The 12500-nt window shown below is 46.3% G+C and overlaps 1 protein-coding gene across 4 annotated transcripts in view; it reads left to right on the forward strand.

Moving 5' to 3' along the window:
* dcaf6 (ddb1 and cul4 associated factor 6) overlaps positions 1–12500 on the forward strand; it is a 45985-nt gene that overhangs the window by 30269 nt on the left and 3216 nt on the right. The window contains exons 11-19 of one of the 4 annotated variants that reach the window (XM_080838342.1): positions 864–1022; positions 3366–3425; positions 6035–6311; positions 6684–6760; positions 7614–8004; positions 8323–8364; positions 9206–9344; positions 9660–9816; positions 10457–10545. In XM_080838342.1, coding sequence (XP_080694468.1) covers positions 864–1022; positions 3366–3425; positions 6035–6311; positions 6684–6760; positions 7614–8004; positions 8323–8364; positions 9206–9344; positions 9660–9816; positions 10457–10545 — 1391 coding nt within the window. The remainder of the gene's footprint in view (positions 1–863; positions 1023–3365; positions 3426–6034; positions 6312–6683; positions 6761–7613; positions 8005–8322; positions 8365–9205; positions 9345–9659; positions 9817–10456; positions 10546–12500) is intronic. The other 3 variants (XM_080838343.1, XM_080838344.1, XM_080838345.1) reach the window with 3 other exon arrangements.

A 12500-nucleotide genomic window follows, 5' to 3' on the forward strand; every position in this document is an offset into this window, starting at 1 on the left:
GGAGTGAGGAAGTGTGTCTTGACTAAGCTTCTTGAGACATTGTCAATTCTTCTGGCAATATATGAAAGAAATCAAATTGAGAGGCAGACTGCTGTTGGTGTCTGTCTTTTTCCCCGAGCCACAGCACACAGCTGGGCTCACTTCATCTATCTGTGTCTGTGACCTTGTGTCTTTGTTTGTTTGGGTTTCTCTGGCTGTGTGTCCATCTGTCTGTCTGTGAACAGTATCTGTCTGTCCACGTGTTAGTGTGGCACGTTTGCTGTCCTTGTTTGACTGGGTCTCTCAATCATTCCCACTCACATACGTACATCACCTGTCCTTCTGTTTTGAAATCACTCTAAAAGCGTACATTTATCGCTGCGGACGCTCTTATGAGTTTTCTAATTAGGTTTGAAGTCTGTGCTTGTGTGTGTTTAAAATTGTGGGTGTGTGTCTGGAAGGTGTATGGTGCACAGGGTTTATGTGCTATGGGAGGATTTTGAGTGTGTGTGTGTGTGTGTGTGGCATGCCTTCAGCTTCCTTTGGCTTCCATTTTCACTTTCCTTTAAGCACTTAGCTCCTGTAAGTGGTAGTGATGGACACTAGAGTAGCTCTAGTCACACTTCTCTTCCTCTGTATGTAATTACTTTCCTCTTTTGTTATTGTTTTTGCTTCTCCCCTTTCCTTTCCTCTCCCCCTTCTCTTCCTCTTTCTCTTCTCTGCTCCCTCCATCTCCATATCTCCTCCCCCTGTCCTTTTCCTTTCTCTTTCTGCATACTCTGATCCTGCTGTCCTCTTCACTCCTATCACTCCTCTCCTCTCTTCTCCCCTACTTTCTCCTCTCCCTTTGTCCCCCTTTCTCCTCCTTTTCTCGTCATGACCAGAGTATGTCCCTCGCCGGCTGCCTGTGAGTTTAATATGCAGGCGCTTGCAGAGGCTCCTGCTCTTGGCCGACCCCCCAGGACAGAGCCCAGGAGGAGGCTTTGAGCCCCCCCCAGACGAGCGCCCCGCAGGGGCCGCTGCCGACATCGCCCCCCCTGCAGGTTACCACCCCCTCCCCACCCCAAAGACCCCACCTTTTGCCACTCTTCTTGTTACCGCCACGCACCTGTTCTGCAAGCCTTTGTCTTCTAGACTGCTCTCCATGGCAACAAGCCTTCAGCTAGTCCCCACAGAAGAACTCTGAGAGGTTCTGCTTATGAGGGATTCTATATGGAACTTCATTGGTACTCTTCGGACTAGTAGTTGCCCTTTGTTAGAATTCTTCCTTAGAATAAATGGTACTTTTCAGAATTATGTCTAGTTCTCACTAGAACTCTCAGGTCAGAAAGGGCTCTATCCATACTTTAAAAGTTGGACACACATTCTTCATACATTCTCGTGCTTCTTTTGTGGGGACAACCCTGGAGAGCCCTTTTGTGCTAAATATACCCCTAACTTACCCTCTTCTCCACCCTAATGCCTAATGCCCCACAATGCGTGTCCCCCATGAGTTGTTGGCTGTTTGTTGCCTGATGAGTTCACATGACACCTGGTTGATTTGAGTCTGTCCCCTGGAGCACTGCTTATACCCACTCTCTACCCTGCACACACACCTTTAGAGTGAGACAGACAGACAGACAGACAGACAGACAGACAGACAGACAGACAGACAGACAGACAGACAGACAGACAGACAGACAGACAGACAGACAGACAGACAGACAGACAGACAGACAGACAGACAGACAGACAGACAGACAGACGGACTCACATATTCTTTGTGTATCACAGAGATTGCTCCCAAATTTCGAGTGCTCTCAGTTTTTTTATTAAATTGCTTTCAGTTCACTTCTGTGTCATCAAACAATTTACGCCAACATTAAACAAATAATGCCCATCAAGGCGTGAACCTCTCAAAAGAAAGCTAAGGGCATAGTTGGCAATGATGCACGTCCTTTTAAGGAAGGAAGATGGCTTGAGCTTACACAGGCTCATAGGGTGTTGGGCCGCTGACCCAAAGGTAAAGAGCCAGTCTGGTGTCCACCAGATTTGTAGATCATAGTACAACCCCCCCACCCCCCACCCACAGTGTCTTAGAGCCATATCTGCTTCAGGTCTGTGTTGATATTGCATTATCAAAACCTTGTGAGACAAAGACAATTTGGCACTCAAAAAGTGTTTTCATCCACTCATTGGTTACCAGTTCCTAATGGAAAAGGCCCCATTACTGGATTTTGCTTTAAGTTGAGTTGTTGTCATAAAGAGTTCACCTGCTGCTGCTGATGCACTTGGCTTGTGGGTGTGTGTGTGTGTGCGTGCGAGTGTGTGTGTGTGTGTTTGCGTGTGTGTGTGTGTGTGTGTGCGTGCGAGTGTGTGTGTGTGTGTTTGCGTGGGAGTGTGTGTGCGTGTGGGTGTGTGTCTGCACAGATGTTGTGATGCTTGTTGTTGCTGCGATCACCTTTTGTGGCCTTTGTGAAGCTTGTACTGAATGTATCCATGCCTTTGGCTCAAGGGGTGGTGATATATTCGGACAGGATGTCAATCATGATGGGCCTGTTGGCAAGTTCTGGTCTTGTCCCTGTTCTGTTGGCTACAGTATTTTAGTTGATGCCTCTTTGGCAAGCAGGCATGAAAACAAGGAAGGCAGAGTTTAAACAGGGGAAACTGATCGATGGCTCTTAAGGCTCTGGCCTAGACTGGTGTCATGCAGTGGGGGACCTGCCCTGATTCACTGCAGTCCTCCTAGTTGCCATTAAATGTGTCCATTTTTTAGTACTTGTTTTTCATTTTAAGCTCAGGTCAGTGGTATCAGTCTATTTGGAGCGTCATTGAAGCAGCAAATGTCACAGCGTGCTTTATAGAAACCTTAGCATAATGCATACCCGTAACTGATGCATTCGAGTATGTAGGCAGTGAAGCTTGCTACTTTTGTAGCACCATAATGGCTTTGCTATTTTAAGTTAAGATTCTCTTCTCTAAGCTTCTCTTTGCTATGCTCCTTTTCACCAAGCTTTGGTGGTGAGGGCATATTTGAGCACTCCTGCATCCCAGTCTACTGCAGGTGTGGTTTGAGTGATGTTGAAGGTCAGGGTTCACTTGTGTTTGAGACCAGAGTCGTTGTACGCAGGACTCGTTGTAATCAGGTACTGATCCTACCTTTAACTTAGGTGTCCTGTAGGACTACGGTGTAGCATGAATGAGATGATGGTGGCCTTCCTTAACCTTTGAACTGTCTATGTCTGCATTTTGATTGGTCTGTTTGTGACATCTGGTGTGAGTTGTTGCCCTTGGCGTTGCACTCCCTCTGCCTGTTCTCCTGCTGTTGTTTGCTGTTGTTTACAGTTGTTGTTTGTTGTTGTTTGTTTGCTTGTTTGTTTGTTTAGTGAGTCTTGTTTGTGTTCCAGATTCCCCCTCGTCTGTGGTAAACAAACAGCTCGGATCCATGACTCTGGATGAGCAGCAGGGTGCGTCACCGCTCGTCTTTTCTTTTGCCCCCTCAACCTCAAACTTCACCACTATTCTTTCTTTTTTTTAATCCTTTTCCTCTCTCATCCTCCCCTACCTATATTCCCTTCTCACCCTGTTTTATCTGTCCTTTTTTGTGTTGTACTGGCTCAGTCCAGCAAGGCCAGTTCCCTTTTTAAACTTCTTTCAGCTGAAATCGTTCAGGTGGAAATCGTTTTTCGTTTTTTTTATTTCGATAATCTCAGACACACCCCGGCTTCGGACACACCCGGCATAGGTTTAAACGTTTTTTTACCAACTTGCGAGTGGGGGACCCAGTGCTCAGGCAGAGAGTCCCCGAATAAAAGCACACACAGCTTTTCTCCTATTCAGTGAAGACACAACATGTTTCCAGTGGAAAGCTACTGTTGGGTGGTGAGGCCTGTTGGAAGAAGACTGCACGTGGGTAGCAGGGTGTCTCAAGGACATCCATTAGGGAGGAGAAGTACCTGCGTCACGCTGAACACCTTATCTTTTAACTGCGGCATGTTCCGGTACAGACTAAAATCAATCTGGTAAACAAAGAAGTGCTGGTAAACAAAGAAGAACTAATACTAACTAATAAATTTCCATTACAGTCTGCATATGTGGGACATGTTCCCTTCAGCAGTGCAGGGTTGTGCAGTAAGAAAGCTCTCCGCTCCTTATCTCTCGTGCCTTGTGTCACCATCATCTTCAGAAGAGCACTCCAGCAGTCAGCAGAGACAGTCAGGCTTTCAATGATGAGGAAAATACACAGAGGGTCTCAAAAATGTTGCATATACTACATTTCTCTGCCACAGAAAGCTGTCATGGTCCTTGCATCTCTGTTTAAAACCGGTGACTTAAACTCCCTCTGATACTCTCGGACTCTTTCAGGTTTATTAACACATTTTAAGCTTAACTCCGGAAGGAGAGAGCAGCTCATAGCTCCAGCTTTGCAGCATGGCTTGTGCAGATTGCCTTCACGGTTGGGCTCATGTGCCAGTCCCAAATCGTTTGCGTTTTGTTTTTATTCAAACTGTATTGGCTTTTCTGAACGTTGACTGCACGGCAAATGGAAGGCTCTCTGAGGCTGCCTTTTGAGGAAGAGGAGGGTCAAAGTTCAGAGGTCATTTGTCTCTTCCCAAAATTCTGCCGATGGTGACTTTGTAATTAGGTGTTTGGTGACCACATCCTAAGAGCAAAGGGAGACCGCAGAAATCATCCCAGCATCACTGATTCCTTGTTTGTTTTCTGACTTGCATGGTGGCAGTGTCTGAGCTTGCCATCGCACCAGTCTCCACTCCTTGTGTTCTCTCTCTTCCCATGTACCACATGAGCTTGCAAACCCTGTCAGTGTGGAATGTGTGTGTGTGTGTGTGTGTGTGTGTGTGTGTGTGTGTGTCTTTATTTCACTCTCCTGTGTGTATGTCACTCCAAACCACATCACCGGACCCATCAGAGGACGATTTCAGGGCTCTCAGGAAAGTTCTGGAAATGACGGTCCTCTGATGGCTGTTATATGTGTTGTCTGTTGCATTTTAATACCTCAAGTTGTTGTGTGTGAGTCTTGTGTTAATGTGCTGCTCAGTAGCCAGGCACATCCAGCAGCTTGCGTGGTGTTAAAATGAAACTCCCTCTCTGAGATTCCTGAGTGAGCCTTGTCCTTTAACCTATCAGAAGCTTAGAGAAGCTCAAAGCCCACCCTCTGAGGTGTCAGTCAAACATGAGGTGTACAGGTGGTAGGTTGGAAGGAAAAGGGGCAGTGAGAGGGAGGGGGGGGGGGGGGGGGGGGAGGATTGGAGATATTTATAATTATAATCATAGTTCTTTTACTGCAACATCGTTGCTTGATTTAGTCTGTTCTTTTCTAAAACATGTTGTGATAGAGTCTGTAATTTGATATTCAAGCACATCAGTATTTATTAAGACTTAAAAGCAATGAGATATGCAGATAAATCCAGGCAGTGTCACAAAGTATCACATTTCGATAAATAGTTGGCTGAATGTACGTAATTTGCTACAGTAGAACTCAATCTCCATTTCGTTCCTTGTTTACCTGTCTCTCTCCATCTGTCTCTCTCTCTGTCCTTGGTTACATGTCTCTCTCCAACTGTCTCTCTTTCTCTTTGTTTACCTGTCTCTCTCCATCTGTCTCTCTCTCTCTCCTTGTTTACCTGTCTCTCTCCATCTGTCTCTCTTTCTCTTTGTTTACGGTCTCTCTCTCTGTCTGTCTCTCTTTCTCCTTGTTTACCTGTCTCTCTCCATCTGTCTCTCTCTCTCTCCTTGTTTACCTGTCTCTCTCCATCTGTCTCTCTCTCTCTCCTTGTTTACGGTCTCTCTCTCTGTCTGTCTCTCTTTCTCTTTGTTTACGGTCTCTCTCTCTGTCTGTCTCTCTTTCTCCTTGTTGCTCCTTGTACCTGTCTCTTTCTTTTCTCCTTTAATTCCTTCCTGTCTCTTAACTTATCCTTTTCTCTGACTCTCTCCCTCTCTCACTTTCTCCATCCCATGTTCCTCTTTCTTACTCTCGTCTCTCGTCTCTCTCTCCTCTCTCTCTCTCTCTCTCTCTCTCTCTCTCTCTCTCTCCATTGCTGTGTTTCTACCACAGGTAGCATGGGAGCCTCAGGGACTGTAAGCTCGAGTACGGGTGGAGCTGCAGGCGGAGTGAGTGAAGAGATGGCAGTCACACCTGGGCCTCCACCCGAGCCCACGCCCCTGCCAGCCCCCCCGTCAGCCTCCACCCCCACCATCACTGCAGGCACCAGCTTCAGCAGCTCTGTGTCTGCTAGCGGCCGGTCTGGTACATCAGAACCGGTTCTGAGTCTTCATTACAGCACAGAGGGGACCATCACCAGCACCATCAAACTCAACTTCACAGATGAGTGGTGAGACATGGGGGAGAGGGTGTTGGAAATCTTTTGTGTTGGATGACATCACATGTCAATGCATACATGACCAGATGTCCTGAGTGTTTTCCAGTTTGTCGTTATGATGACGATTGCCTAGTGGACGTCCAACAACAAAGTAGATGCGGAAGGAGATTCTTAACTTTAATATAATTGACACCACTTTTATGGTGAATAGCTTTCTTGTTTGGATACTGCTGATTGGTTTCCAAGACAGACAGACAACCAGTGTGGTTAAAGGTAGCTGCTGAATCTGTCCCTGGGCTGATGTGGGTATTAATGCTCTTGTTTAGATGAAGAAGGGACTGGATCTGATCAGGGCTGCTCTTGTGTTGGCTTTTCTTTTGACAGGAGCAATCCTTCCTCCAGCTCCATAGCGGCCGGCAGTAGTGGTCGTAAGCCTGATGAGAGTCAGGCAGTAGAGAGAGGTGAGAAACACTGGTCCAATAAGATGTTGTTGTAGGTAAGGGATCGTATTTCCGCTGGGATCTGTATTAAAACCGGAAGTGAGTATGTCATTCCGACAAGTGATCACACCCGTTGTGTAAAATATGCGAATGTCAGCACATTTGATTCTAGAAGAAAAGCCTGTTGTAACAGCAAGTAACAAAATAGTCAGTTGGCGAGCAACTGGATAGCTAACAAGCTAGCTAGACCTAGAGTTTAAATAATTATGAAATATTCTTATCAGTGCTTTTCAGTACACCACGCACCGCAGCAAATTACAAATGCATCCATTAAACTGAATTAAGTACTCACTTCTGGTTTTAATACCAATCCCAGCGGAAATACGGATCCCTTACATACAGGTGTTATTGATGAGAAGTTGTTGCCTAAAAGGTTGACTTGACATGCTACACAACACAACATTGCGGTGTGCCCACATGAAGACTTGGATGTGTGTCTGTATGTGTTTGTGTGAGGTTTGGTGACATGTTTTGGTATAACACAGACATATTTTACTCTAAAAAGAATGGGCTAGTCCCCTTTGCTGTAGTAATAGTTGGGTGTAAAATGTCCCAGTGACACTTACACAGGCCTCTAGATAGTCCTCGTTACAAAATGGGTGAATAATAAGTAACTTGAGAAAGCGACACAGTCAGATTACCTACATTTATTTAGAACTTTAATTTGAGAACTTTTATTATATAGTCACGATTGACTGTATTAATAGTCTGCCAGCAGTGTTCAGGAATATAAGAAGACTGTCATATAGACTGCCACCCCTCTGTCATTGAGCTGGTTCATTATGCTCACTCTACGCCTCTCCTCTTCCCCCAGTAGTCTCTTCTCCTGGGCAGGCAGCCCCGGACAGGCTGGCTCCTACAGCCCGCTCTAGCGACTCCGACCGAGGCAAAGAGAAGGTCTCCGCCGCCTCTCAGGGCAGCTCTTCGGCAAAGGCCCTTGCCCCGGTCCAGCCCAGTGCCCCCCGCGCAGCCGACACCGGGGGCCCGTCATCCTCCTCCTCCTCCTCCTCTGTTCCCTCCTCTTCTTCAGGGACCCTGGGTGCCGGTGCGGAGGGGGTGGGGGGGGACGAGTCCTGCAGGCGAGCAGAACCCCCTGGAGAGGGGGATCCCGCCCAGCCGCCGCTAGCCCGCCCTGACTCGGATGACAGCGACGACGACCCCATCCTGATCCCCTCTGCGCGGTACAGAGGAGGACAGGGACAGAGGTGAGGAGAGGCCCCTTAGATTACATTACGTTAGGTTTGGTCTATGCTAGTCAATTACTGATCTGGAATATTCTCTCCAGTCTAGGAAATGCTTAAGAAAAAGGCTTAAGCCTGTGCGGAGTACATTAATGACATCATTGATTTCCCTAATTTTTTTCTCGTCCATATGTTCTGAACGACAGATAAGGAAGATCATATTGAAAATCCCTCTGTAGTATTTTCCTCTTCCTTCGTATTTCATCCCCTGTTCTACGCAATCGGCCGTGGTTTGCTTGACCTGCTCAGAGCTGTGAAGTGAATCCTTGTTCTTCCTGTTAGGTTTAATTTCAGAGGAACACCAGTAGGGGATAGGATGATCAGGTAAAGTCGTTGAGGCATGTGTGGCGACTACTAAACCCAGTACTAAAGGTCCTTCTTTGACATGATTCTTCAGTTAACCCACAACAGCACTGCAAATTCAACTGGAGCGTGACCCGGTTGAAGGCTCATTTTGCACAAAGAGCAATGCCGTTTCTTTTCTGCTTTTGTGATACAGTGTGAGAGTGTCATGGAGTTTTTTTTTGGCGACATGAAACACAGTTACTAACTGGACAGCTGTGCATGGAGAGCCATTCTGTTTGGGATGACATGGTTGTTAGTTGTGTAGACCCCAGCATGTGCTCTAACGTTTGGACTAGTATAGAAGTCGTGCAGTTTTGGAGTTGCAATATGCTATTAACAATAGTCACAGTGCATGAGGGAGATGATGATGATGATGATGATGATGATGATGGTGCTGTGTTGTGTTATGTTGTGTTAGGGCTGTCAGGACTGACAGCGATCTGAAACTATGGATGTGTTTTGTGTAAGTGTGTGTTGGTTTTCCTTGGCTGGCCTGAAATATCTGAAGAGTGATGCAAGAGTCTTACACTTAGCTTATTTCGTTTGTAATTAGCCATGGATGGTTTTCTTACCTCACAAACACTCTTCCATAAAGGACACTCACCTACACATACACACCATCCTTCCCCCTCCTCCTTTCAATCACTCACTTTCAGCTGTTCCACCATATGGATATCTTAAGTGTCACAGTTTGAACAGGTCAAACATGATGAAAAAAAAAAAAATGCTGAGGTTCTTCATGAGTGGGAACGGAACCCTGGGTGACATTTTTACCTTCAGAACGTGACCTTTCAACCCCGCTCCACTTGTGCTCATTCAGGCGTTCTGCCGCAGCCCGAATCCAGGAGCTGTTCCGCCGTAGGAAGGAGCGACGAGAGATGGAGGAGAGCGAGACACAGAACATCAGGAGGCCTACGGTCAAGATGGTGTACAAGGGCCACCGCAACTCCAGAACCATGGTACAGAACCTCTATTCGGATCCTGGTTAGGGTTAGGGTTATATCCATCATAAAATGAAGAGCCCCTCTGACAGTCATCCAATGTATATAAGTCAGGGTATGTCCAGTCTCGGGAGCTTGATACCGTCTCATTCTGCCTGAGTTATCCAAAACAAAAAAATATTCTTTGTGAAATAAATTCAATTATTAGCATGTGTTTATGTCATTTGGCAGATCAGTCCACCTTTTTACTATGGCATGCCACAGATGAAACTGCATGAAGTGCTTGTCCAGGATTTAACATCTCTTTTGTGTGTGTGTGTGTGTGTGTGTCAGATTAAGGAGTCGTGTTTCTGGGGCAACAACTTCGTGATGAGCGGCTCAGACTGCGGTCACATCTTCATCTGGGACCGGCACACGGGCGAGCACCTCATGCTGCTGGAGGCTGACAACCACGTGGTCAACTGCCTGCAGCCACACCCCTACGACCCCAGTCAGTATCACTCCCACACATGGGCTGTCTCTCTGTCTCTCTGTCTCTCTGTTTTTCTGTTTGTCTGTTTGTCTCTCTCTCTGTCTGTCTGTCTGTCTGTCTGTCTGTCTGTCTGCCTGTCTGTCTGCTTGCAGCCACACCCCTACGACCCAAGTAAAAATCACTCCCACACCAGGGCTTTCTGCCTGTCTGCCTGTCTGCCTGTCTGTCTGTCTGTCTGTCTGTCTGTCTGTCTGTCTGTCTGTCTGCCTGTCTGTCTGTCTGTCTGTGTGTTTCTCTGCTGTTTCTTTCTCTCACTTTATGGACCTATCCATCAGTATCAGACCCTGTGCCAGATCATGGGGATCTCTTCTGTTCTTTGGTCATGTATGCTTCCCTCTTGCATCAATCTATGTATCCGTCTGTCTGTTGGCATATTCATCTATCTATATATGTCTGTCTGCCTGTGTGTCTGGCTCTCTGTATGTTGTTATGTCTATCTCACTGTCCATCTGTCTGTCTGTCCATCTATCTATTCCTTCAGCTATAATTAATATATTTTCATAAGTGACTCAATTGTTTGTGTTATCAAACTATTGTATACGTAGTGCTGTGCCATTGTGGATGAAAACCTGGACTTTGATTTGTTTTTCTCTTTCAGTCCTGGCCTCGTCTGGTATCGATTACGATATCAAACTTTGGTCTCCACTGGAGCAGGCTGCTTCGTTTAACAGAGAACTTGCTGATGAGGTACGCCAAGTCATTTTTTTTTTACCTATAAAGCCAAGGATCAATCCTGCTTCAATTCTGTTCTCCTCCAGGCAGTTTTAATGAAGACTAAAATCCCTCTTCCTGTAATAGTTCACTTCGCCTTTCCCTTTGCTCTAAATTGAGGCAGGAGGCACTGGTCTTTTGCTCACTCTGTGGTGCTTACATTGCTTACTATAACAGACTGTTTAAAGAGTAGATTTATCCAAAAACATTCAGCCATTTTCAGTGCAGCCTACAGAATCATAGATATCTTAGATAAAGGCTAGATGGATTATGGCGGACTCTTGAATGTCCGCACAGGAGGCCATTTTGAGGACAGTATAGCTTCCGGTAGGGATCAGTGGTACGTTAGGTAACATCAGTGATCTTCACAATCGTTTACACTCTTATCTCGCGGAAATTTTGACGGATTTACAAATGACTTGATTTACAATCGTCATTACCTTGGTAATAATTCTGAATGCTTGAACATGTTGAAATGTGCAGCTTAATTGTGTATCACGGCTATTGTGTATCAGTCATTTTACATCAATTGGCGAGTAATTGTTCTTTCTTTTCAATATAACTTAAGTTGCACATAATAAAACTGAAGTTGCACATGATTTCCAATCGGGTTGGTTTGTTAAACATCTTACATTATGATTTCGACAGGAAATTGCTGACTTTATTGCCAATGAAGATGCCAGAATTTTGTGCAATCTGCTCTATTGAACACTCCCTTGAAACAAGACCTGTCAGAGACCTGTCAATGTTATTTTCATATGAAAACCCATGTTTATAATTCTTCATAAGTATGTAGTGCCATAAGAAATATCTTACATTTATAACAAACCAACCCGTTTGAAAATCGGTTGAAAATTGAGCAAGTTCTGGTTATTTAAAAAGTACCACTACCAAGGGGGAGTGAGCTATACTGTCCTCAAAATGGCCGAAATGTGCGGACATTCGACTCCGTCGGCCAGAAACGCAGGCAGGATATCTAGCCTTTATTATAGATATCTATGTACAGAATAACCTGAGCTGCAGTTCCTAACACCAGCCCCCAGAGGGCAGTAGACCTCCACCGTCAGCAGCATTGGCAGCAGCAGCAGAAGCCCTAGCGTAGGGTGTTGGCGTGTGGCTGTACCGAGTCTGTTTATGTTCCGCCGGGGTGGGACTGGTCCCGCAGGGCTCGGCTGGGCTGCGCTGTTGGCGTGTGGCTGTACCGAGTCTGTTTATGTTCCGCCGGGGTGGGACTGGTCCCGCAGGGCTCGGCTGGGCTGCGCAGCGCTGGCTGGCTGTATATAGAAGTTCACAGAGGTTCAGCACGGCAGCAAGGGAGTGGTGTGTGTGTGTGTGTGTGTGTGTGTGTGTGTGTGTGTGTGTGTGTGTGTGTGTGTGTGTGTGTGTGTGTGTGTGTGTGTGTGTGTGTGTGTGTGTGTGTGTGTGTGTGTGTGTGTGTGTGTGTGTGTGTGTGTGTGTGTGTGTGTGTGTTCGCTGGAACAGCTCCCAACCTAAGGAGAACCAGAGGTGGAGCAGGCGAGAGCTCAGCCCAGTGTCTCATGATGATGAGGTCACCCTCCTTGAGCAGATGAGGTGTTCTCCCCTAAAACAAACTCCTGAAAGAGCCTCTTCATCGGCTGGGCACATAGGCACCACAGGGGCCTCTACTAATGTGTCTCATAAGGCCTCATTGTTTTGTTGTTATTTATTTATGGTGTAGGGGACACAGAATTATTGTGCTGTGTAAGAGACACGGATTTCTTGTTTTTTGTAAGAGACACAGGGTTCTTGTTCCCTGCAAGCTATACAGAGTTCCTGGACTGTGTAAAGGACCCAGGGTTCCTGCGGAGTGTAAGGAACACTGGGTTCTTGTACTGTGTAATCAAGTAGGGTTTTTACTTCTGTTGTTGTGCTGTGTAAGTCCAACAGGGTTCTTGAACCGATATGGGATG

Source organism: Sprattus sprattus (assembly GCF_963457725.1).
Source record: "Sprattus sprattus genome assembly, chromosome: 5".
Lineage (NCBI taxonomy): Eukaryota > Metazoa > Chordata > Actinopteri > Clupeiformes > Clupeidae > Sprattus > Sprattus sprattus.